The 24,166-nt window shown below is 45.8% G+C and overlaps 1 protein-coding gene across 1 annotated transcript in view; it reads right to left on the bottom strand.

Moving 5' to 3' along the window:
- The window catches only part of POU2AF2 (POU class 2 homeobox associating factor 2), a gene marked incomplete at its 5' end in the record, with an annotated part of 35,554 nt that extends 32,968 nt beyond the window's left edge, over positions 1-2,586 (bottom strand). The window contains 1 exon segment of the mRNA XM_075548754.1: positions 2,473-2,586. Coding sequence (XP_075404869.1) covers positions 2,473-2,586 — 114 coding nt within the window.
- Between the last annotated feature and the right edge of the window lie 21,580 nt (positions 2,587-24,166).

Below are 24,166 nucleotides of genomic sequence, written 5' to 3'. Positions count from 1 at the left end.
TGAGGCTTTCTATTCCTCTAAGGAGCACCAGACTCAGAGACCCACAGGGGCAGTTCTACCTTGTCCTACAGGGTTGCTATGAGTTGGAATCAACTTGGTGGCAGTGAATTTGTTGATTTTGGTATTTTTAAAAGAAAATTTAAAAAGTTTAAATGCAAAATGCAATAAATAATATCTTATCATTTGTGTCTCAAAATCTCAAATTCAAACTCACTGTCATCGAGTCGATGCCAGCTCATAACGGTTCTGCAGGAGAAGGTAGAACTGCCTCTGGTTATAGGTATAATGAGCTACAAGGAAATCCTGGTGACACCAACAATTAAGTGCTCGGCTGCTAACTGAAAGGTTAGTGGTTTGAACCTCAGCAGCAGCTTTCTAGGAGAAAAACCTAGAGATCTGTTTCTTTAAAGAGTGTAGCCAGGAAAGTCCTGGGGCAGTTCTACTTTGTCACGTGGGGCGCCGTGACTTGAAAGACATCGATCTGATAGCATCCAACAACAACATAGTTCACGACCATGCCAACCTCCTTGCTCATGGCAGGCAGAGAGAGATACAAGGTCTGCTCCTTGAAGGCAAGTGTTGTTCTCACGTGTGACTCTTGTCTTCCCAACGCATGATCAAATTTCATGTTTCAATTGCTCTCTCATCTGGTAGCCAAGTAATCAACTTTACTTTCACTTGAAGTTGTGGTCCATTTAGAGTCGACTCTGAAATTACTCTTTCTCCATTCTTTCTCTCTCCCCTTCTCCCTTACTACTGGGTTTGCATTGATTGTTTAACACACCTTCTAGATGATTCTGAGCAGGCCTTCTGAGAAACACTATACTAGGAGCCAGTCATTCTGATGTTTCGGTATTAGCTAAATTCCACTTGTTGAACCGGAAAAGAAGAGCCAATTTCAAAAAGGAAAGCAGAAGGTATATGATAAAATGTATCAGGAGGTGGTCCACTTGAACCAATGGCTCGCAGCTTGTTTTTGGAGTAGTGTTGAGCATGGTGTTGACCTTCTCAGTAGGCATGCTGGAAGAGCCAGTAGCCGTGTCTGTTGTGTACTAGCCCCTATACTAGGTATTAGGCATGTTTGCTTCATTTGTTCTTGGGCATGTTTGGGGCATCTAGTGATTTCCCAACATACGCCCATCATAGACTGATGTTGGCAGCCAAATGCGATTTCCATTCTAGAATCATTCTTGGAGGTCTGAACGTAATTACGTGTATACTCGAGTAGAAGCCGACCCGAAATTTTCAAACTAAAATTTTACAATGAAAAGTTTAGTTGGAAAATTTCGGGTCGGCTTCTACTCGAGTATATACGGTACTTAACTCTTTTAGGCACACAGGTCTTTCATAAAGACCTGAGAGGAAGGAAAGGTTTTAGACTCGTGCCATTTCTTATCAGGATTAAAAAAAACCTGATGGTGACTGCTACAGCTATGATTTTTTTTCCTGAGTTGTCTCCATGTCTGCTGTAAAATAACCTCTGGCTAATTGTCCAGTAAGGCACCTCGGTGGGATAGTGGGTTACCCTTTGCTGCTAAACATGAGGCTCACAGTTGGAACCATCAGCCACTCTGCAGGAGAAAGACAAGACTTTCTACTCCCCTAACAATTTACTGTCTCAGAAACCCACCGCGGGCAGTTCTGCCCTGCCCTATAGGGCTTCCAAGAGTCAGAATTGACTCGATGACCTTGAGTTTATTTGCAATTGTCAGCAGTATTCCCACTAACTGAGCCAAGGTCAAGTCATTGCTGGGAAGAAATGAAAAAGTCAGGCCATCCCATCTTTTCACTGCTCTTAGCCGGAGTGGTCAGTGTACAAGATCATGGAGTCGGTGCAATGGTAAGTTGTAGCTTGACAGGTTTGCCGGAGTGCTACTAATAGTCAGAGTTTAATGGCTGGAAGGGACCCATGGGGTAATTTTGACGGACTCGCTTCAGCTTGGACCCAGGGCAGAAAGTGACTTGTCCCGGGCCTGTCTCAGGGCTGGTGTGTGGCCGGGCGGTGGCTCTTGGGCTGCTGTCCCGACAAGGGGCACGCTCGTTAGTATTTCCTGACTGCGATTTATGTGGCATGCAGTTATGAGGAAAACAAACTCCATTTCCAAGGGCATCTAATCAATAGTCGACAGATAGAGATAAGGAAACTCTTCCAAAAATGGAGACGGAACGCCGTGTAAAATAGACAGGAACGAAGAGGACAATAGAAAGGAGGGGTGAGTCCGAGTTGGCACCACTCAGTGAGAAACAGAAGCCACTAAGCGAGGGAAACGTGAGACATCAGGAGGCGTCATGAGAAACCCAAGTAATTATAGCGCCCTCCTGCTGAAGCAGGGCCCTGCTAGCGCCAATCTCAGACCCCACGGCGGGGGGGGGGGGATATTGGTGTGTGGATAAGACCGAGGGGCATAAACTACCTTTCAGAGAAGACTTTGACACCCCAGACACTTGACAATGCATTGAATGGGCACTTACATTATATCTTGAATTACTTGTCTGCCTCGATCGTTTTTCTGCCAGTAGATCCTTGACTGTGTGTTTCACTCTCACCCCCTGGTACACTCGTTTGCTGTAGTCGCCTGGGACTTAACACAGATGAGAAGGAAGCGTTAACAATCAGAGTGGCTTGGGGTAACTAGGTTAACCTTTGGAGGGACACATTCAAGGATATTTTGATGGTCTTTTCTCATGAGCATGATAGGCTTCTTGGATTGGAAGTGGTTTGAATTTCAACCAAAACCATTTAGCCCCATCCCTATGGCCTCCAGGTGAAGCAGCCCATGACCCAGAGAGGCAGCCGGTGTGGTGCTAGCCTTTTACTGAGGACTATGAGGGCCCGTGGTAGAATTCTTGCTTTCCACGCAGATGCCTGGCCAAGGCAACTCAGGCACAGACCACCACCCATCTGCCAGTGGAGATGTGCAGTGTGCCACAAGGCTCTAGGTGTTTCACCTGAGATTTCATCCTAAGATAGACAAGGAAGGATGCCCCGAAGACTGAATTCTGAAAGCCCGTCAATGAAAAACCCTGTGGATGCCAGCTGTCTGCCCTGAGAACTACTCATGGACCAGGCAGCCTTTCCTCTTGCTGTTCGGGGAGCTGACAGCACACCGAGCAGGCACAACCTGAGAATTGTTGGTTCTCTTACATTTTGTGTCTTACGATCGACTTCATGGTTGCCCATTCTAGTTTTGCTTCCAGAAGAAACAGTGAACGGATCTGTTCTATCTTTGACAGAAAGATCTTTGACCCCCCTGGGGAGAATGTTTTCTTTTACTCCTGGCTAAGCACCCCTGGTTCCTCCAACCACTGTCCCTGGGGCACCACCCTCAGACTCTTCACTCACTTGGTGCCTTCTTTTTGGTGTGGTGATTGATCAACACGCATTCCAGCAAGGCTTACAATGTATGCTTTCATCACGAAGTGAAGGGCTGGTGTAACCTGACAGCATGCTCCTCACCCGACACGATGCAAAGGTTAGATTTGCATGATCTGAGTTACAGAGTGAGCGGGCTCCTTCCGTCGTCCTGTTTGTGCTGATGTAAGCGTGCGGGTCACCTGCTCTAGTCTCAGAAGACCATGTCCCTACAAGAGCGCCTGCTTTCTGCTCACTGGTTTCTAACCCAAGGACTCAGTGTGAGGAGTCTGAGGCTTTGGGACTAGCATGGGTAAGGGAAGAGCCATTCACTCATTCAACACATATTTACTGAGCATTTTGCTGCATGTGCTTGATGACGATTCTACAGTGCAGGGCAAGTTACACGCATTGTTTCATTCGACCCATTTTACAGATTAGAAAACTGAGGTCTGGGGCTAAGTTATTTGCCAAGGTTGCAACCAACTGAACCCACTGTCATTGAGTTGATTCCCACTCTGGCTCGTATCGACTCTACAGAACAGAGTAGATTTGGCCCCTTGGGTCCCCTAAGCTGTACATCCTTATGGAACAAGTCTCCCTTTTCTCTGACAGAGGGTAAGGTGGGTTCAAACCGTGGACCTTGTGATGAGCAGCCCAACAAGTAAGCCACTACTTCCCCAGGCCTCCTCACGGTGCACAGTTTCTAGTAAGCAATGCAATTGGGATCCTGGCTTCTTGTGGCACTCAAAGTCAGAAAAACCATCATTCGATCATGAGGAAATGGCAGAAATAACTACGCAAGAGAAAAATCTTCCTTAAGTTTCTGCAACAGGCTCTCCATAGGGACAGCGAGTCCCTTGTCGATGACGATAGTTAAAATAGGACGCCCTCTTGTCTGGATTGTTATAGAAACCCTCTAGGGACTGAATTAGTAGTTCAACCAGAATAACCTAAAAGTATTTTTGAACTGTGAAGTTGTTCTGCAGTAGGTTAAATGACCCCAGAGCATTCTACTGGAGGTTCAGCTGGCCCAGAATTAAGTGTGTTCTGCGTGGGGCAGAATAGATGACTACCCGGATATTTTGTGTATTTATTTCTCTCTCACTGCCACGGAATTGATGCCGACCCATAGTGGCCTTATAGGACAAGACAGCGCTGCCCCCGTCGGTTTCTAAGATTGTATCCATTTACAGGAGTGGAAAGCCTCGTCTTTCTCCCAAGGAATAGCTGGTGGTTTCAAACTGCTGACCTTGCAGCTAGTAGCCCAGCAGGTAAGCAGTATGCCACCAGGGTTGCGGCATATGTGTATACATGTTAGGCACATAGCCAATAATGTTTTTGAATCCATTTATTGATAGTTTAGGAAGAGATGTATGATTTATGGATGCAATCATTTACAAAAAGAAGGAAGGGAAGGAGTCATGTTGGAAGGAAAGGTGGCATGTTGGATAGAAGAAGAGGCTGGCCTAGGAATCAGTGTTCACAGGGTCACATATTAGCCACTGCTTTGGGTAAATCAGAGGCTCCCGGCCCCTTTGCTTCTCTCATTAGCTGACTGTAGTGTTGTAAGAGAATACGTGATGTGCATGGAAATGTTTGGACAGCTCCCAGCTTTACACAGAACACCTGGATGGAAACACGGGCGAACACATAGGAGGGGGCTTCAAAAACTTGGTGGAAAAATATCATCTTTTAATTCGATTTTCCCATGAAATCTTTGAAGCCCCCCTCATATTTAGGTTCCAGGACAATGTATTATTTAGTTCAAAGAAATCCACATTCAACCAGATTTCCGTTTACTGATGTATTTGGATTGCTCTTTTGGTCTAATTTGGACCGAATCTGAAATAGACCTCTTTGTTCAAAGACTTGACACACCCCTTTAGATAATCTCACACTGGACCCAGAAGGGCTCCACGTTTGCGTCAAAGAAAATGATGTGTTGCTCTGAGAAGGCACAGGCTGTGTTTCCTTTTGGAAACAGCCCAAGGTTAACTGAAGGAGCTCTGGCCGTGTGGTGGGTGAGGCATTGGGCTGCTAACTGAGAAGTTCCCAAGTGATTCAAAAGCAATGCCCATTCCTTGGGAGAAAGAGGAGGCTGTCTGCTTTGGTCGAGAGGTCCAGCCTCAGAAACTCTGTGTAGGGTTGAAATGGGCACTTCATATTCCTATAAGCAGCCACTGTCTCAGAAATCCACAGGGGAAGTTCTGTCCTCCCCTGCAGGATCTCCATTCGTTGGAATCCACTTGATGGCAGTGGGTTCAGTTTGGGGGGTTGGTGGCCATGGGTGATCCCTACATTCATCAATTGTTTGTTGATTATTTTCTCTTTGTCATGCATTGTGCCAGAATTGGGAATACAAAGAAACGTGCTATCCAGTGGGTGAGAAAATCTTTAGGCATCATAAGCGCAGCGTAAGAGCAATGCCCAGGGCAGTCAGAGAAACACAGAATGGTGCCACGTCCAGGGGAGAAGGAGTCAGGGAAGGCAAGAGATTTTAAGGAAGAATCGAGAAGCATGTGGCAATGAAAAAATGGACAAGAACATTCCAGGTAGTGAGAAAAGCAGGGGTGGAGGCCTCGGGGCAAGAACAGTAATGGGCGTGGGGGAAAGTAGCTGGAAGTGGCGCTGCAAAAAGCTAGTGAGGGTCAATTGTGAAGTTCTTGTGTGGGAAGGCACTTGGACTTTAATCTATGGGCAGTGGGCCACTGGAGACTTTCGAGCAGGGGAGTGGCAGGGCTAGATTTGCATTTTAGATAGACTCTTGTGGCAGCTGTGTGGAGGGTGGATTTGAGAATAACAAGGCTGCAGGGGCATCCATCAAGAGGATTCTAGAATAACCCAGGCAAGAAATAATTGGCGTGGGCAGTGGTAAATGGGAGGGCAAGAAGCAGTCTGGTTAGAAAATGATTTAGATGTGAGAGGTGAAGGACAGCAAAAACTCACGGCTGTTGTTCAAGTCTCTATCATATGGTTGGTCTGCATGTATACGTCTTAGAACCATATCATGTTGGTGACAGTGAAACCGGGGAAAAGGATGACCATTGCTTGGGGGAGAGTAGGGAGGGTGAAATCACATTATATCACCTGGAAAACAATAATACATATTTGGCACATGAGGATGAACAGACCAGGTTATTCCCAGGGGACACACACCCTTATCACACCAATTTTGACACACTAGTTAGAAAGGTGGTTAATGATGGACGTCTTGGGCATTTTCAGATTTGAATCACCAGCAGATGAAGAGGAAAGAATTCCATGAAGGAGACAGGAAGGAGCAGTTTGAAGGAAACCAGAGGTGCAAGCCAAGACACACCCCGGGAGGAATGCAGGAAGCTCAAGGAAGGATGGCAGAGTATCTCTCAGATGCGGCAGAGGGCCCAGAGAGAGAGAGGCAGAATCGCATCCCTGGCTTTCGTTCAAGAGGCTGGTGGTCATGTTAGCCAAAGCCATTGCGGGGTGTTCCGGGTGGCCAGAAGTCCAACACTAATGGCTGGTGGGGGAGGAGTGGATTCAGGGAGGAAGGACTATTTCTTGAAGTTTCAGTGAGCAAAGGAAACCAACAAACAAATCCACTGGCATGAGGTCAATGCCGACTCATGGTGACCGTGGGACATGGGAGAACTGCCCCCGTGAGTTTCTGAGACTAACTCTACAACGAGAGTATAAGGCCTCATCCTGGATAGTAATGGCAGAGACATGCAGGGGTAAGGGGGATGCGTTTGTTTTTAGTGTTTATGTATTCAGGGATGGAAAGGACATGAACGCATTTGAACAGGATGAAGGGAGGGACTAAGGGTTTTGGGAAGAGGAAGAAGGTGACTGATGGGACCCGATATTGAAAGCGGATGAAAGAAATTGATATCAAGGGCACATGCTGACGGTCTCCCTCTGAAACAGGAACAGAGAAGGAGAAGAAGGGTGGGCAGGAGTCAGAGAGCTCTGCTGAGCCTGAAGCAACCTGATGCCGAACAATAACCCAACAAGGTAGGGGCAGAGGCAGACGAATCAGTCAGACTACAGCTCAGTGCTCCTCGCAGTGTGGTATGGTAGCATCCTCATCAAGGCAGAACGTTTGAGCAATGCAGACTCCCAGGCCTTACTCCCAACTAATTGGACCAGGGGCTGGAGGGTGGGCCGTGCAGTCAGTGGTTGACAAGCCCTCCAGCTGACTCCCTTGTTCCCTAAGTGTTCTTCTGGAAAAGCTTAGAAGGATCCTGCTGTGGGCCAAGTCTAGTGGAGGCCGTCCTGAGGAGCAACAAAGGAACATCTGGCTGATTGATAGGAGCCATGAATATGTGAGGTCTTTGAGGGGGGAAAGGGATACAAGATGAAGGAAGGAGTCCAGGGTGTGTGTTTGGCATTGTCTTTTAAAAAAAATTTCTTCTAAAGGGCTTTTTAATGGATGGTTTTGATCTGAAAGATCAATTTGTGTTCTATGGGAATCCCCAAAAAGCCTAAGGGAAAGTTGACCAATTCTAAATAAGTTTAGAAAATATGAATCACGTGGGGATTAACTGAGGAATAAAGTTAGTGAGACAACAAATCAACAGATTAAAACTTCTAAAGTCTTGTCATAAAACAATAAATTGTAGGTACCTGATGGCATGGATAGAGTGTAAGGCTTAGGGCTACCTGCCCCGGGGCATACCAACTGATGTTTAAAAATATTACACAGAGCCTCAAAAAGATTCCATTTTAGGGAGAGAAATAAGACATTGACACGTGAATGAGTAGAGGAAGGAGACGTGTGCAGTTTGGGGATGTTGATGACCATGTTGTGGGAAGGGCTGAGGCAGGGCTGGACTTGGAAGGAGGTGGATGGTATGCAGGGAGAAAGGCCTACCTGGCAGGTGGCAGGCATGGCATCATCTAAAGGAGAGGTGCAGGGCATTCCTAGAAGGGGAAGGGTCTGGCATACTTGGAGTGAATAGATTTAAATGCTATCGATATGGAGATGGATTTCAAATGGGTGTCTTTAGTCAAATGAGACCTGCCCACCACTATAGATGTGTGTATTCATTTTCTCTTAAATGCCTAATAGATATCTCAAATTCCACACGGCCCACACTGAATTCCACTTCCCCTTTCCTTACCGGTTTCACCTGAAACTCTCTGCGTCTAATCTAAGGGCAATTCCACGCTTCTCGTTGCTCAGGCCCAAAGCTATAACGTCACCATCGATACCTCTCTCGCTCCAGCTCTTGACACCTTATCCTTCAGCCATTTCTGAGGGTGCTGCCTACACAACAGAGACTGAATTGGGTGACTTTGCCCCTCCACCACTGCGAACATCCAGGTTCAATCTGCCACCATCTCTCATGGAGATTACTGCGGTACCCTTCTAACTTGGCTCCCTGTGTCTTCCTTCCTGCTTCCCATCCCCACGTCTGTTGTCTACAGAGCAGTGCAGAGTTATCCCGAAAAGAAAAAATATGCTCTCGTGCCACTCTTCTGTCCAAAATCCTATGATGGCCTTTCATTTTCATTCAAAGTGACCTTTCATAACCCTGTTTCCTGATTCTTCTTTGTCTCTGATACTCCTCGCCCCCCCAAACCCATTCCGTGCTCACTGCATTCCAGCCAGGTTCTGAAGTGCGCGGAGCCCACTGCTGCTTCAGGACCTTTACGCCGACTGCTTCATCTGCAATATTCTTCCTCTGTTACCCAGATGGAGAAATGTCCTGTGCCCTTCAAGTCCTGGCGCACACGTGCTTCCTCAATGAAAGCATATTAAAAACGGCAACCTCCCTACAAAACACTCCGGATCCCCCTTGCCCTCCATCGTTTGTCCCTTCTATCTAGCACTGGCCACCTTCAAAGAGACTGTATGGAGCCATGGTGATGAGATGGGTTAAGCACTGGGCTGCTAACCACCAAGTCAGTGGTTCAGACTCACCCAGGCACTCCTCGACAGAAGGATGAGACTCTCCACTCCCATAAAAAAAAATCTCAGAAATCTCAGCGAGCAGCTCTACTTTGGTCTACAGGGTTGCTAGGAATTGGAATGGACTTGATGGCACGGGGGATACAATTAATTTACTTATTAAGCTTATTGTCTGCCTGCCTCTTGCTAGAACGCCGACGTTGAGGGTAGAAATGTGGCTTGTTTTTGGCTCATGAATACCCTATAGATTTCAGTTACTGGAAACATGAGTTAGTTACACATAGTGGTCTCTCAACCAATATTTGCTCGAAACATTTTGCTTCTTTTTTCCCTCCTCCAGTTGAGAATAAAGGAAGGGCTTAAGATTTTGAAAACTGGGTTGTAAAAATCTAGACTTTATGCTAAGAGGGACAGAAATGACTATATTATATTTGGGGGAACTGAGTCTTATGATAGAATCATTTTTGGAAGGTTAATCTGAGAGGAGATTCTAAAAGGAGTTGAGGATATAGAAGCAGAGAAGATGTGGAAAGATAAAACAGTTTGAGGTAGTTTATTGTGCCAACCTGGCCGATAAACACATGTGGAGTTAATTGAAGGGTGGAGAGATAAATGGCTCGGTGAGCCTCGCCTTTCTAGTTCTTGGGTCTCTTGCTTTCTGATGGTCGGAACAGGGTGCAGCTGCCTTAGCAGTTCCCTTCTTTAACTGGCAAGGCTCACTTCCTGCAAGACATCCCTGAGGAGAAGCCACATGGACCTACCCCGATGCAGCCCTGGGTGCTAGAGCGCCTGTGTGGAGACCCCTGCCAGGCTGAGATGCTTACACATTCACTGACTTGGCTTTCCTCCTGAGGTTGGCATCATTGCCTGTGTTTTGTGGATTGGTGTTGGACATATGGGTTAATGCATTAATGTTGGACTTGTGGACTTGGGCGGCACAGGGTTGGGATGTTTTCTTGATGTGCACTTACCCTTTATATAAATCTCTCTCTTATACATGAGTTTCTGTGGATTTTTTTCCCTCTAAAGTACCCAGACTAACACACTGTTAAAGACTAACCCCCAAACATGCAGACTCCAGGAAAGGGCAGATTTGAAAGACGTGTTTGAAGGGAGATACACCCATCGGGAATATCACAGCGATGAGGATTCAAGAAGGCAAAGAATTGGGTTGGTGTTTGGGAGAAAGAACGAGAATTCCATTCTGAGTAGGCTGTGTGGTGGCATGGAACAAGGATCTGCCCACAAGGTGGGGCTTGGACTGGGTTTAGAGTGCTTGATCTGGAAAACATCTTGGGCATTACAAAAACTAAAGTGGTGAAAATAAATGAGAAGATCTAGGTAACAGGAACACAGTGGAAATTCAAGCACCGGGCCTTGGGAAATGCTAGAATTCTGATGCCCAGGAGAAAGGGAGTGGAGCTGAGGTGGGCAGGTGGGATCAGAAATGCAGGCTTGTGGCTGGGTGACTATTATGGTCAGATACTCGTGGGCATATTTTGACACATAGCGACCCCATGGGATGTAGTTGAACGGCTCTGTGGGGTTCTCCAGGCTGTGATATTTGTGGGAGTAGATTGCCCAATTGTCTTCTGTGGAACCACTGAATAAGTTCCAACCAAAAACCAACATCTAACTGTTGAACTTTATCAAGATGGATCTTCAGGGAGATAAAAGAAAGAGGTAATGTAGAGCAAAAGGGATGAGGACCAATGGTCAATACCTGGCACCTAATAGCACAAGCCTGCAGTTGAGAAAGGACAGAGGGTGAATTGAAATAAACTGGACGAAGACATGAAACCTAGTGTACATTCTTTCAAGTTTCATCTGGAATTTGCTCATGCTTTTGAAAAGTTCGGAGAGTTCCTTAACCTAGCCCACCCTTCTTTGGGGGACAGGAGTCACGTTTAGAGCTTTAAACTGCTGCCGACATCCCTCTTCCAAAACATCCCCCTCCTCCCTGCATTGTGTCTATTTAAAGAATCCACACCTGCATAAACCAGGGGATGCTTAAGAGTTTTTATTCAAATACTTTAGATACAAACTTGCATTCAGATCAGTTGTTGAGAAAACAAAGGCATGTGTTTCCGGAGAGAAAGCACAAGCAAATTTATTAATAGGAATGGGTTGATCCCTTAGATTTGGGAAACATTTTATTCTTTGCATCAGCAACCAATTGTCCCTTTTAAAATTCCCATTTGCCTCTGATGAAATTAGTTCATAGAAATAAGATGCTATTGCTTTCATTCTGGTTTGAAAATTTTAAACATTCCCCATCAATCCAACTAATATGTCCTGAAATGGATTTAATTTTTCAAATGCACATGATTCCTAATTTGCTTTTAGTTATTGAATGGCAATACATTTATGGTTTTTGAAGAATAGTCCCATTGTAGGATTTCTAAAATATATTAAAAATTTCAGACAAACAATATTACATTCACTTTTTCGAAGCGTGTTGCTCAGTGGCTTTCAGCATGTTCACAAGCTTGCTCAGCCCTTGCCGCCATTTCTTTCCATTTCTTTATTACCCTAAAAAGAAACCCTGCACCAACTCATGTAATTTACTCCTTTTTTATTACATTCTCTGGAATATGTTTTCTTGCTTTTAAAATCTAGTGTCTCTCAGCTGGTATTTCCTGTATAACACTCACTGCCATGCCATCAATGCTGACACCCAGGCCCCTGTAGAACAGGGGAGACATGCCTCTGTGGGTTTCTGACACTAACTCTTTGTGGGAGTAGAAAGCCCTGTCTTTCTCCTGTACTTCTTACATAGGATAAGGAAATCTGCTCTTAAAAAGCAAAACGTTGGGGGAAAACACCTCCAACAAAGCCATACGATAAGCTTAGCAAAGAATAATTTATATTTTGTATTTTACTGGACCACAGCAAACTTAATAGCTCTCTCTGTAGTCTAGTCCCTCAGGAGACTAGAATGTAGGCACCCTCTCCCTCCTTAGTGGCTCATGAATTGGACTGCGACTACAAGGTCAGCAGTTTGAACCCAACAGCTGCTCCTTGGGCGAAAGAAGAGGCCTCTTTGCTCTTACAAAGATTTACAGCCTTGGAAACCCACAGGGGCAATTCTACCCTGTCCACAGCATCACTGGGAGTCAGCGTTGGCTCGCTGGTAGTGAGTTTAAGATTACGTTCTATCTGTCTGTCTGTCAGAAGAGTGCTGCGGATGAGACCGTGGGCAGCCCAGGGGCAGTGCAATGCTTGTCACTGTCTGACCCAGGGATGTTGCTGTGGGGGCCCCTCTCCTGACCCCTCTGAGCAGCAGCCTACCGGGGAAAGGCAGAGATGTCCGCCCAAGAATAAATAAGACTAGCTCCATACCCATCTATCGCTCCACTCCCGACTTGGGGAGGGATGCCATATTTACTTCAGCATAGGAAGCCTTTAGAAGGACATAAGGAAATAACAGAGGACAAAACCTTTCCAGTTCAGCAGCAAATCTGGACATGTTCAAAATAACAATTAAGCACAGGACCACATGTAAAACTTGTAAAATCTGAAGCTTGCAAGAAAGTGAGACCCTTTTAAGGACTTGAGACCAGCTTGGTTAGCGTGTCAGCATCTCGGAGATGCATTCCTTTGCCTACACCATAGGTTTCCAGGCTCCTCTCCTACTACCTGCCACCCTCCATCTTTCAAACTTCGTGCCTGTGTCCAAAAATGTTCTAATTAGAGTTTCTGTCAAGAACAAGGAGCCCTGGTGGTGTAGTGGGCTGCTAACCATGAGGTAGACCGTTCGAAGCCACCAGCTGCTCCATGGGAGAGAGATGAGGTTTTTCTACTCCCATAAAGAGGTACGGTCTCAGGCAGTTCTACCCTGCCCTCCAGGATTGCTGTGAGTTGAAATTGACTGCAAGGCAGTGAGTTTGTTCGAGAGTCGGTCACAAGTTCTAGGTTTCAGTCAATCCAGAACAAAACAAAGTAAAATAGTTGCTGACAAGCAGATCGCAACCCAAAGAGACCCTGTGTGTTATAGGGCAATGGTGTGCCAGGGGTTTTCAATGGATACGTTTCTCTCTCCAGGCCTTTCTTCCGAGGCTGACTGGGACTTCCAATAGCAGTCCAGAGCATGAGCTTCTTGTGCCACCCAGACGCCCCATAGACAGAGTCTCCTTCTGTCCTAACTTACCTTTTGAGATTGGATTGTGATGCACTGTGGCACTTTAAAAGAAACAACCACTTTTTTTCTGTCTAGGTTATTTTTCTAGGCATTTAAAAAATATGTGATTGTTATTCATATTTAAAATGTCGGCTTTTTAACTTTCAGAATTTAAATGAGACATTAAAAAATAATAACTTGAACTTGTCACTGAGTAATTGGATATTACTCTATCTTGATGCTAGCATTTGCCTTTATAGGATGAATAAACTGGTAAATCAGGTGGGTTCATGAAAAACAGCAAAAAAAAAATCTAGTTCAGGCTTTCCCTTGTTTTATGATCATAGACATTCTACCATCTTTAGCCTTCAGGACCTGAAAGCAAGATGCATGAATAAAAGATATTCAAATTCTATTTTGATATAGATTCTTCTGTACTTTATCATCAAGGACTTACCTGACAGCATCTTTTTTTTTCCAAATAAAATCTCATTATACTAAAAAAAAGAATGCATTCATCGCTAGCTCTGGTTTCATTAAAATGATGCTCATTAGATCTTCAATAGCTACCTACTCTCTGCAGCGAAAGGCTAGCGATGAAATGGGACTAGAAGTAGGACAATGTTACAAGAGTTCAAAATCGTTGCTTCTGGACTGCGTATTTTTCCTATTCCTTCTTTTGTTATGACTTTGTGATGTCCAAAATAAACATTAGGATTATATAAAAGGTTTTTTTTTTTTTAAGTAACTGACATTGACTTACCATTTTCCATTCTGGATGATTCTGGTGAATTTCTTCTTCCCTGCAAGGTCGCGTTCTCGGCGAGGCTGCGCACCCCGTGGTGAGCAGAGAGGGACCCTGGGACCCGGTAAAGGCTTCACCTGACCCTGATGCGAAAGACTCTGTACACCTTAGTGAGCGATGCTTCAGGAATGACTCGCCTTAGATTTGGTTAAATGCAAATCCTCTGGTGTCTGTTTCTCTACAATTTGCATCCCCAGGGTAGATTATATATGATGATATTTTTTTCTTCCCTATCTCTTTAGTTTTTATTCCGGACCAGTGTGTTGCCATGGGGACCAACAACCTTGCTACAAACTTTTTATGAAAGAAGGGAATCCCGAAATAAAGCTTGTCTTACAAACGGCAGTGGCCTAGACCATTCGTTCCATTTAGCGTTAGATATTTGAAAAATTGGGTGCACGAAGGAGCCTCTGCTGGGTACTATCACTGCAATACCTAGGTATGGGGCATCTGAATTTTTTTTTAATCAACATTTTTTTGTTTTATTAGGGGCTCATACAACTCTTATCACAATCCATACATATACATATATCAATTGTATAAAGCACATCTGTACATTCTTTGCCCTAATCATTTTCGAAGCATTTGCTCTCCACTTACGCCCTTTGCATCAGGTCCTCTTTTTTCCCCTCCCTCCCCACTTTCCCCTCCTTCATAAGCCCTAGATAATTTATAGATTATTATTTTGTCATATCTTGCCCTATCCGGCGTCTCTCTTCACCCCCTTTTCTGTTGTCCGTCTCCCAGGGAGGAGGTCTGGTGAAGGTGGCATTCTAAGAAGATATTTATGTTCAGAAGTAGAATTAAAAAATAGATGTCACTTCCATTCCATTGGATTTGTGGCACTGGGGGGCAAGGCAGGTGTTACATTGGGGGGCAAGGCAGCTCTTAACCACGAGGTTAGCAGCTCTAAGCTATCAGCTGCTCCTCAGGAAAGAGAGGTAGTCTTGGAAACACCCCACGGGCAGTTCTATGCTGTCCTCTAAGGCCACTATGCGTCAGTGTCCACTCCATGGAAGCGCCTATGAGTTTGATAAGAAGGAAATATCTACAGCAGAGGCTCCCAGATATGGTAGAGTATCAGAATTACCCACGGAGAAGGTTAAAATGCTAGTGGCCCAGCTCAGATCCCAGTCTAACGAATTCAGAATCATGGACCACCTTCTGATTGTTAAACAGTTTTCCAATGCATAGCCAGCACCGTGAACTTCTCTAGAGAAAAACTGAAAGACCCTAAGTTTTAGCTCCTTCTTCCTCTCACTCATCTTGAATCACTGACAATCGTGACCGATACTGTTTCTGCCTCCCAGTCTTGAGCTTGTTCCTGCCTTCCTGGCATCCTGAGTTTGCCCCACATTTGGTATTGATTCTGGTTGATAAGGTCTGGTTCGCCAGTCACTGTTTAGCCAAATACAGAACCTAGGTTGACTCGAGAAATTCTAAGTCTAGTTCTGCAAGCGCTTGGCAGAAGAATGCAGTGGGGTTGAAACCTCCCCAAACCCCTTAAAACATTCAGTGAGCCTCAGATAAGTTACCCCCCCCCCAACTATGTGGCAAGTTGAGGGAACGGTGAAGGGGGTTGTTACAATGAGCAGAGAGGGCTTCAGCAAGGGGACAAAGGAGCCCTGGATCACCGAAATGGAGTCATCCTGTCACCCCTTCTAGGTCTCAGGTTCCCTGGCTTCTCTAGAATGCCTTGTCTGTCCTGAAGGTTTTGTCCATCCAGACTTGCTGCATCGGAACATTCTTAAGTTTAAAATGGGAATTTTACTGTAAGGAGGGGGAGACTGTTACATTTGGGGCTTTTAGGCAAATCAAGTCTTAAACAAATCAGATCTCAAGCGATGTTACATTTTCCAGCATTGATTTACAATAGAATAGCAAGCTACTTCTATTTGCCCTGTATCAGTATTTCAGGACCTTGAATGAGTATCATCTCTCAGCCTTCCAGTTTGGCCCTGTCCCCTTTTGAGACTTTGGTGGCAACTGGAGGATAGCAGTTCTCAAAGTATGCTCCAGAGACCCCTAGAGGTCCCTGAGAATGGTGTAGGGACCCCTCACACCTTTCCTTTCTCATTTACTCACACAGGCCCATCCAGAGCTGTTCTCCGGAGGCTACCTGACACATGATATTGTAGCAGAGTGATTGGAGAGGCAGGTAGGAGACTCCTGCTCTGTTCCAGGAAGCCAGGCTTTAAAGAGAGGTGGAACGGTATAAAATATTTCTGGCTCTTCTCATTTAAAAAACATTTTTTAACATGTACGATGTATAGGAGTATTTTAATAAAACATGCTTTGACGTAGACATGGAATGACTTTAATCTTACTGTTATTTTAAATGAGAATGGGTTCGTTTTCGAAATCTTAGTTTTGGTTTCAACTACCACAGATAGATATAGATATCACTTTAAACATCAAAGACTTCATTGTCATTAATCATCGGTAAGGAGGCCCGATGGCATTGTTGGGTGACTGCTAGCTGCAAGGTTGGTCGTTCGAACCCGCCAGCTGCTCTGTGGTAGAAAGATGAGGCTATCTGCTCTGACAAAGATTCACAGTTTGGACCCTCTGTGGGGTTGCTGTGAGTCACAATGGATGCAGCAGCAGTGGGGGAACAATTGTTAAGAGAATACAGGGGTCGCATGACCAAAGTGTTTGAGAACTGCTGCTTTTGAAGGACAGCTGCGGACTGAAGGCTTTCTATGATTTAGTCTTAAAAACCCAAAGGTGCGGTTCAACTCTGTCCTATGGGCTTGATATGAGCCAGGATCCACTCACTGACAGTGAGTTTGAGTCCTGGTGAATATGGTGTTCGACAGCACAACTAGGAGAACATTCTGTCTGTGCTTGACTTATTCGTAAGAACACCCCGCTAACTAGCGGCCTCTTTCCATTTCTAAAAGCATATAAAAAGACCACACTTGTCCCGATTGCTGGGTTTCCAGCACCTGCTTCTTGTATTCCTCAAAGCACAGAGAAGGGATAAAACTTGGGGACCACAGCACCCTCCTGATACGGGGATTCATAACCTCTTACGGTCAGTCATCTTACCTCAGGCTCACGTAGCCTACGGCCAATTTTCCTACACCAAAATAAGACGTAGGATTATGAAGTGGATTAATTACAGTTTATGCAGTAACTGCCTCCAGCTAGAAGCTCCTTCATGTCCTCCTTTAAAGAGGCGGATACATTCTAAACCTTCCACGCAGAACAAAACAAAGCAAGTTGTTGTCAAGTCGTATTGATTTTGATTCACGGTGACCCCATGTGTGTCAGATTAGAACTCGACTTCACAAGATTTTTCAGAAGTCGATTGCCAGGCCTTTCCTCTGAGGTACCTCAGGGTGGATACAACTGTCAACTATTCTGTTTGCTCCATCAAGTTGCCACTTCAGGAAGACTAGAACCATTTAAAAACACGGACAGGACCCCCCATTGCTGATACACCAAATGTCAACCTCCTTAGCACGGAGTCCCAAGCTTTCCGTGCCTTAGCCTATGTTACCTCTCCCCTCATTTAAAATTGTTCCCCGCATTCCAGTCTGCTCCTTAGCTCGGGGTTCCGTTCAGTGTGGCATTAGACAACCTACATTAGACTCCGTGGGATGGCTCGTAAAATACAGTCTATGCCAGACTTCATGAGAATACCTGGGGTTTATACCAAAGAATCCCTATTTTAAACCAGCCCCTCACATGCTGCTTCATAAATACTGAAGGTGGACTGGAGGGGCACTGCTGTTTGCACCTTGGGCAAATGGGACCGAACCACCGCCTCCTGCGGCTCAGGAGAGGCCCCTTGGGAAGATGCTGACGGCTCAGCCATGGGAGCTTATGATGTACCAGAGGGTCTGACTCTCACCTAAGTTGAAGTAGGCACTCCTCCCCGAGTCCCTGGCAAAGCTGCTGAAACACAGCATTCTGCAATGTCTCCGCTGCGTCCTGACTTTATCTTCCCTCCGGTCTGTGGACAAATTGGCTAATGTATTAATGCGTTTCTTTATCAACAATCCCTTTATGTGCGAACTTATCACCAGATGCAGGTTACCTGATTAGGAGTGCAGGGCTCTGGTGCGAAGTACTTCCTCACACGGGAGAACCGTTCCCTCACTTTAAGCTGATGAAAATCCCCGCACATCTTTCGCGGGTCAGCACAGTGCCGCCTTGCCTTGCTTGTATGTTCATCTGCTGGGTGGTGCTTCTCCCTTGAGCCTTGGGTGACACTGATTTCAGGCTGCTTTCCAGGGTGTCTGTTGTTTGCATACCCACATTCCCTGCATCCCCCACGAAATCTCTCTCTCCCTCCCCAGATTCCTATAGCACTGAGCCATGTTTCGGCTGCTTGGCTACACAGAAGCTTCTGGCAGGTACCAGTTGGGCTGATGCTTGTCCTAGAGTTTGCCAGAGGTGGTGGTTTAAAGGGGCACGCCGCCGTGGATTAAAAAGAAGGGGGGAAAGTAGCAATGCAGATTCCCTTATTTTCCACTGTAAAGAAGCTTTCCCTTATGTAATACCTTTATTTCCACAAATGGACTGCATGGTAGAGCAGTGTGCAACCATGCCCCTGTGGGCTGGCCCCAGCCCCTCTCCAAGCACAAAGACGTGGTGCTCCAGGGAAAGTTCAGTGCAGACGTGACCTTTGGAAGTGGCCTGGAGAAGCGTTTCCGATCTTGAACGGCATCAGAAGAGCGACAGTAGATTGAAGCTGAGACACTGACTTCTAATCGAGAATTGTCTCCGTGGCCATGCATCCTAGCGGTGATGACCTTGTTGTTGTTAGGCGCCACTGTGTTGACTTTGACTCATGGCGACCTTGTGTTCAAGAAAGAAACACCAGTGGGTCCCGAGCCAGCCCCACAGTTGATCTTACGTTCGAGCCTATTGTTGCAGCCATGGTGTCAATCCATCTTGCCAGGGCCTTCCTCTCTGGGCTTCCCTTTGACCTCGCCAAGCATGATGTCCTTTCCTAGGGACTGGTCCTTCCTGATAACCTGCCCAAGGCCTGTGAGATGAAGTCTGGCCATCTTGCTTCTAAGGAGCATTCTGGGCATACTTCTTCCAAGACAAGTTGGTTTGTCCTTTTGGCAATCCATGGTCCTTTCGAGATTCTTCGCCAGCACTGCCATTCAGATGCATGATTCTTCTGTGGGCTTCCTTATTGCAGGTAATAGCTTTCACATGCACATGGCAACTATCATGGCTTGGGCGAGGCGAGCCTTAGCGCGTCAGCATTCTTTACATAGCACAAAACAAAATGATAAAAAATCCTCTCCAAGGTTCTTTTTCTTAGGCCGAGGAAATAGTCTTACGAATGTGGGTTGGTGATAGTTTGGGGCTGTGTTTGTTGTTGATAGGGTTGGCGACGTGGCACCTGTAGTACCAGACTTCTTATGGTCTAGTGCTGATGTGGGGCACCCTGTTAAGAAGGAGGGAAAACAATAGTAGTTTGGGGTAAAATAAACACAAATCCTGTTAGGGCACATACAATTAATATTTGTCTCCTTTATCTTGTATTGGGAACACCCCACAGATACTCCCAGTCACAAAGGCTCTCTATTAGCTTCCCTATTCGGTCTGGGGCTGAGCACCTGCCGTGTGGGTTGGGTAGCTCCTGAGAGCTTGGCAGGAGCTTCTTTGTAACATTTTCTGCCAAGCAGACCTGGTGGAGAGCCATTATAAGGGACCCAGGCGTAGGCACGCTGAGGAGGTCACTCATGCCCCTTCTACTCCCCTCCCCCACCTTTCCTTTGTCTTAAGGTTTTCTTATTTCTAAGGTCTGTGTACTAGATTCTACCATCCACTGGTCCGTTTGTTGCACTGTGGTGGCTCATGGGCTGCGCCAGTTCTGGAAGCTATGCCACCAACAGTTCAGATACTGGCAGATCTCCCCCCCCCCTCCCTGCCAAGGGCAAACATGCTTCAGTGGCCTTCCAGATCAAGACAGGCTAGAAGGAAGGATTTGTTAACATTAGCCAGTGGAAACTGTCTGGAGCACTGGAGAAGACTGTCTGATACAATGCTGGAGGAGGAGATCTCCAGGTTGGCAGACCCTCAGACAAATGATCGTGAGGATGGCTCAGAGCCAGGTATCGTTTTGCTATATTAAACACAACCACCACCAACAAGAACCTGTAGGAGGTTGGGCTGAAGGGAAAACGTAGGGATTCTCGGTGATTTGGTCCAAGGTTGCTTTTCATTTGCACCATGGCTGCGGACCCAGACACCTCCTTAACCACAGGGTGCAGGCAGGACCTCAAAGGGCAAGGTGCCCCTGGGAGGCAGACGAGAAATGTGCTATTGGCACAGGAAGTGCCTCTTGAGAGGGTAAAGAATGGGCATGGAAAAGCACAAGTAGTAGAAGCGGCAAAACCGCCAAACAAACAGAACCTCTTTTCTAGTCAAGAGATCGTCCTTGAACGCCCAAAGACAGCAACTAGAATGTCAGAGTCATGGGGTTTCCATAGATTTGATGTTGGTAGTTACTGTTGAGGCAGCTCCTAAAAGGACCCTATGTACAAGGGAACAAAACATGCCACTGGTGTCTCTAACACTAGAAGGGGCACCCAGGTTGGGCAGTTTTAGCTGAGCTTCCAGACTAAAGCAGACTAGGAAGAAAGGACTGGTGGTCTACTTCTGAAAATTAGCCACTGAAAACTCTTAGGGATCACAAAAGGCTATTGTCTGCTGCGGTGCTCAGAGATGAGGTCCCTGGCTTAAAGAAGGTCGCCTGATCCTGGCCCATCTTCAGATTGTTGGTGTGCCTGAGGGCATTGTTGCAGCCTCTTTGTATTTTGAGTGTCTTTCAACCTAGGGTGCTAGCTGCAAGGTTGGCAGTTCAAACCCACCAGCAGTTCCAAGGGAGAAAGATGAGACCACCGCTTCCCTTAAAGAGCTACATGTTGATGGAATGTTATAGGAGCTGCAAGAGCCCCAAATAAAATGGTTTAAAAAAAAACAAAAACAAAAATAGGAGTCACATATTGCAAACTCTATCTAGGGTCATTATGAGTTGGAATTGACTCTCTGGCAGTGGCTTTTCGTTTCTTCAACCCGGGGGCCTTCTCTCCTAGCACTGCATCAAGCAGTAGTCTTCGGTGAGCCGTAAGAGTTTTCCATGACGACTTTTTAGAAGCAGCTCTCCAGTTCTTTCTTCCTGGTCTGTCTTAGTCTGGAAGCTCAGCTAAAACCTGTGCACCATGGGTGACCCTTCTGGTACTAGAAATACCAGTGGCATGCCTTTCAGCACCATGTAATAATGCAGTCTGGCAAACCGATCGATTCGGTGTGATGGGTAATGTCGGGTCTTTCAAAGATACTGATTTTGGGCAGAATCATGAAGGATATAATTGTATATAAAACCCAAGGGAATGGGAAGTAAGCCAGCTAGTAATTGTAATTTTTAAGGTCGGAGGAATGGGGGAGGAGAGATGAAAGGTCTAATTTGTGAATAGTCAACAAGTAGTACTTGAGCACTTGCTATTTATAAGGGGCTGGGCACTAATCCGGAAAGGAATACCATTTCTTTTTGGGTCAAAGAAAGGCAGAATGTGTCCGAGAAACTGGAAAACAAAACCGTGTGAAGTAATCTGAAGAAAAAGAAATGATTCTTCTCAAGAGTCAATGGTGTCCAACAAACCAGTGAGCCCCGGGCTTATATGGACCTGTGAAAGGGCAGGCTACGGAATGGGGCAAGAAGTGTGTCATGACTTCCATGATGTCATCTGAGCACACTGGGAAGGGTGAAGGAAGTGGTGTGTTAGGAGAGTGAGGAGAAGACAAAGGAAGGGAAAACCGGGTAGTCAGTCCCCTTGTTTGGGTGCCTGTCTGAACTCTGTCCAGTAGTTTAGAGATTAGCTCAAGTTTTCCTGTTCTATGTCTTCCCAAATCACCGTGGCCTGAAGAATATCCCTTTGACTCTTTTTTTTTCAGGTTTTAATGTTTTGTTTTATTTTCAGAACCCACGGTGAATACTGTATTCATTTTGGCTTCTTTTATTTTAAAACAATTTATTAGGGGCTCATACAACTCTTATCACAGCCCATACATATACATACATCAATTGTATAAAGCACATCTGTACATTCCCTGCCCCAATCATTCTGAAAGCATTTGCTCTCCACTTAAGCCCTTTGCATCAGGTCCTCTTTTTTTTTCCCTCCCTCCCCCCTCTCCGCTCCCTCATGTGCCCTTGGTAATTTATACATTGTTATTTTGTCATATCTTGCCCTATCTGGAGTCTCCCTTCCACCCCCCTCCCCTTCTCTGCCATCCCTCTCCCAGGGAGGAGGTTACATGTGGATCCTTGTAATCAGTTCCCCCTTCCAACCCACTCACCCTCCACTCTCCTAGCATCGCCCCTCACACCCTTGGTCCTGAAGGTATCAGCCACCTTGGATTCCCTGTGCCTCCAGCCCTCATATGTACCAGTGTACAACCTCTGCCTTTGACTCTTTTATCTTGGCAGACACTGCATTTGGTTTTGAGTGCATCTTAAATGCACAAGATAGATTCTCAAGATGACTCAGTGTTGAGAGGCTACAGGATAGAAATGGATATGTGGGGCGCGGTTGTTCACTGAAGCCTATGGTGACTGGGCATATGATCATCCACTGAGTGATTGCAAGCCCCAGTTCCCTGTCATCTTTAAGGTGACCAGATGTCCTGCTTTTGGCAAGACAGTCCCGATTTTTAACAATTTGTCCTGCATCCCGCGACGTTCTAAAAAAGTCTTGATTTTTGGAAAGAATGCATGACAAGCTAGGGTATACAGTTTTCGGCTGCCATGTGGCTCTTTTGCCAGGATATGAGTTTTATCAATGGTATCCCGCTTTACCAATGTTAAAATCTGGTCACCTTAATTAATGGTCATGTGAGAAAACCCTATAAAATGGGAAAAAAATGGGTGCTATGGGAGCTACTTCCAGCCTTGACCCTTAAAACATCTTCACCTCTTCTGCCTTTCTGAGAACAACCTGTGGATGGGCTGATAACCTCTCTTCAACCCATGTAGATAAGAAAATGTCTACATGGATGGTTGGAAAAGTAAAACGGCCGAGTCAGTCCCTGAATGAATGAGCCCAGCAATGCCACTTGCCTACCTTTTTTGAACCCCATCGGCAGAGCCAAATAAACGTCTTTATTTTTAAGCACATGTCATTCTGAACCTCTTTATATAGCCATTTAGCCTTTCAAACACCTACAGTGGATGGTGTCTTGAGCACATGCAGAAGCAGCTCATTCATTGATTCATGGATCTCAGGGAGTGCTAATCACACTGAAGGACAAAGAGTAGACTTAGGGATTGTCCCCTCTGAGCCTTCGTGAGTGATTTTTATTTGGGGGTGGGAGAGTGTGTGTGTAGGGCAGGGGGTGCAGGCAGCAGTCTGGTAGCCACGGCAGATCCTTGATACAAAATACAGAGGCTATTGATTTCATGATCCTGATCAGTAAGGCCACATGGCCTTGACCTCAGTTTAGAACAACAGGTCAAGCAGCCACAATTTACCAGAGAGAACCAGAAAGGCGAATACTATAAATTGTGTCTGGAACTTACACAGAACAATAATAGAACAGAGCCAGGGGAGGCTGGAGTTTTAGGGACTTGAATATTTAGAGAGACTAATAGGACGGTGAAGGAGTGACCTGAATTGTGAGCTCAGGTTTTCCTAAAAGGGTGAAATTTCTAGAGGGTCAAATAGGGGAATTTCGAGGGAGTCAAATTTGGCAGTCTATGGGGCTCTCACCTACTCTCTTGCCATCCATTTTCCCCAGCACTATTTGTTAAACAAATGATCTCTTCCTATTACCATGAGTTTGCGGCCTTCCTCAAAGATCCACTGTCCCTGCGTGGATAGATGTCCTTTTGATTCTCGATTCTGTCCCATTGATCTATATGCCTGTTGTATTAGTACTAGGCTGTTTCGACCATCCTGGCTGTGTGGTGGGTTTTGAAATCAAGAAGGGTGAGGTTCTCCTACTTTGTAAGAAATCTTTAGTCAT

Source organism: Tenrec ecaudatus, chromosome 4 (assembly GCF_050624435.1).
Source record: "Tenrec ecaudatus isolate mTenEca1 chromosome 4, mTenEca1.hap1, whole genome shotgun sequence".
Classification (NCBI taxonomy): Eukaryota; Metazoa; Chordata; class Mammalia; order Afrosoricida; family Tenrecidae; genus Tenrec; species Tenrec ecaudatus.
Note: the sequence above shows the minus strand (reverse complement) of the source record. Positions and strands in the feature narration are given on the sequence as shown.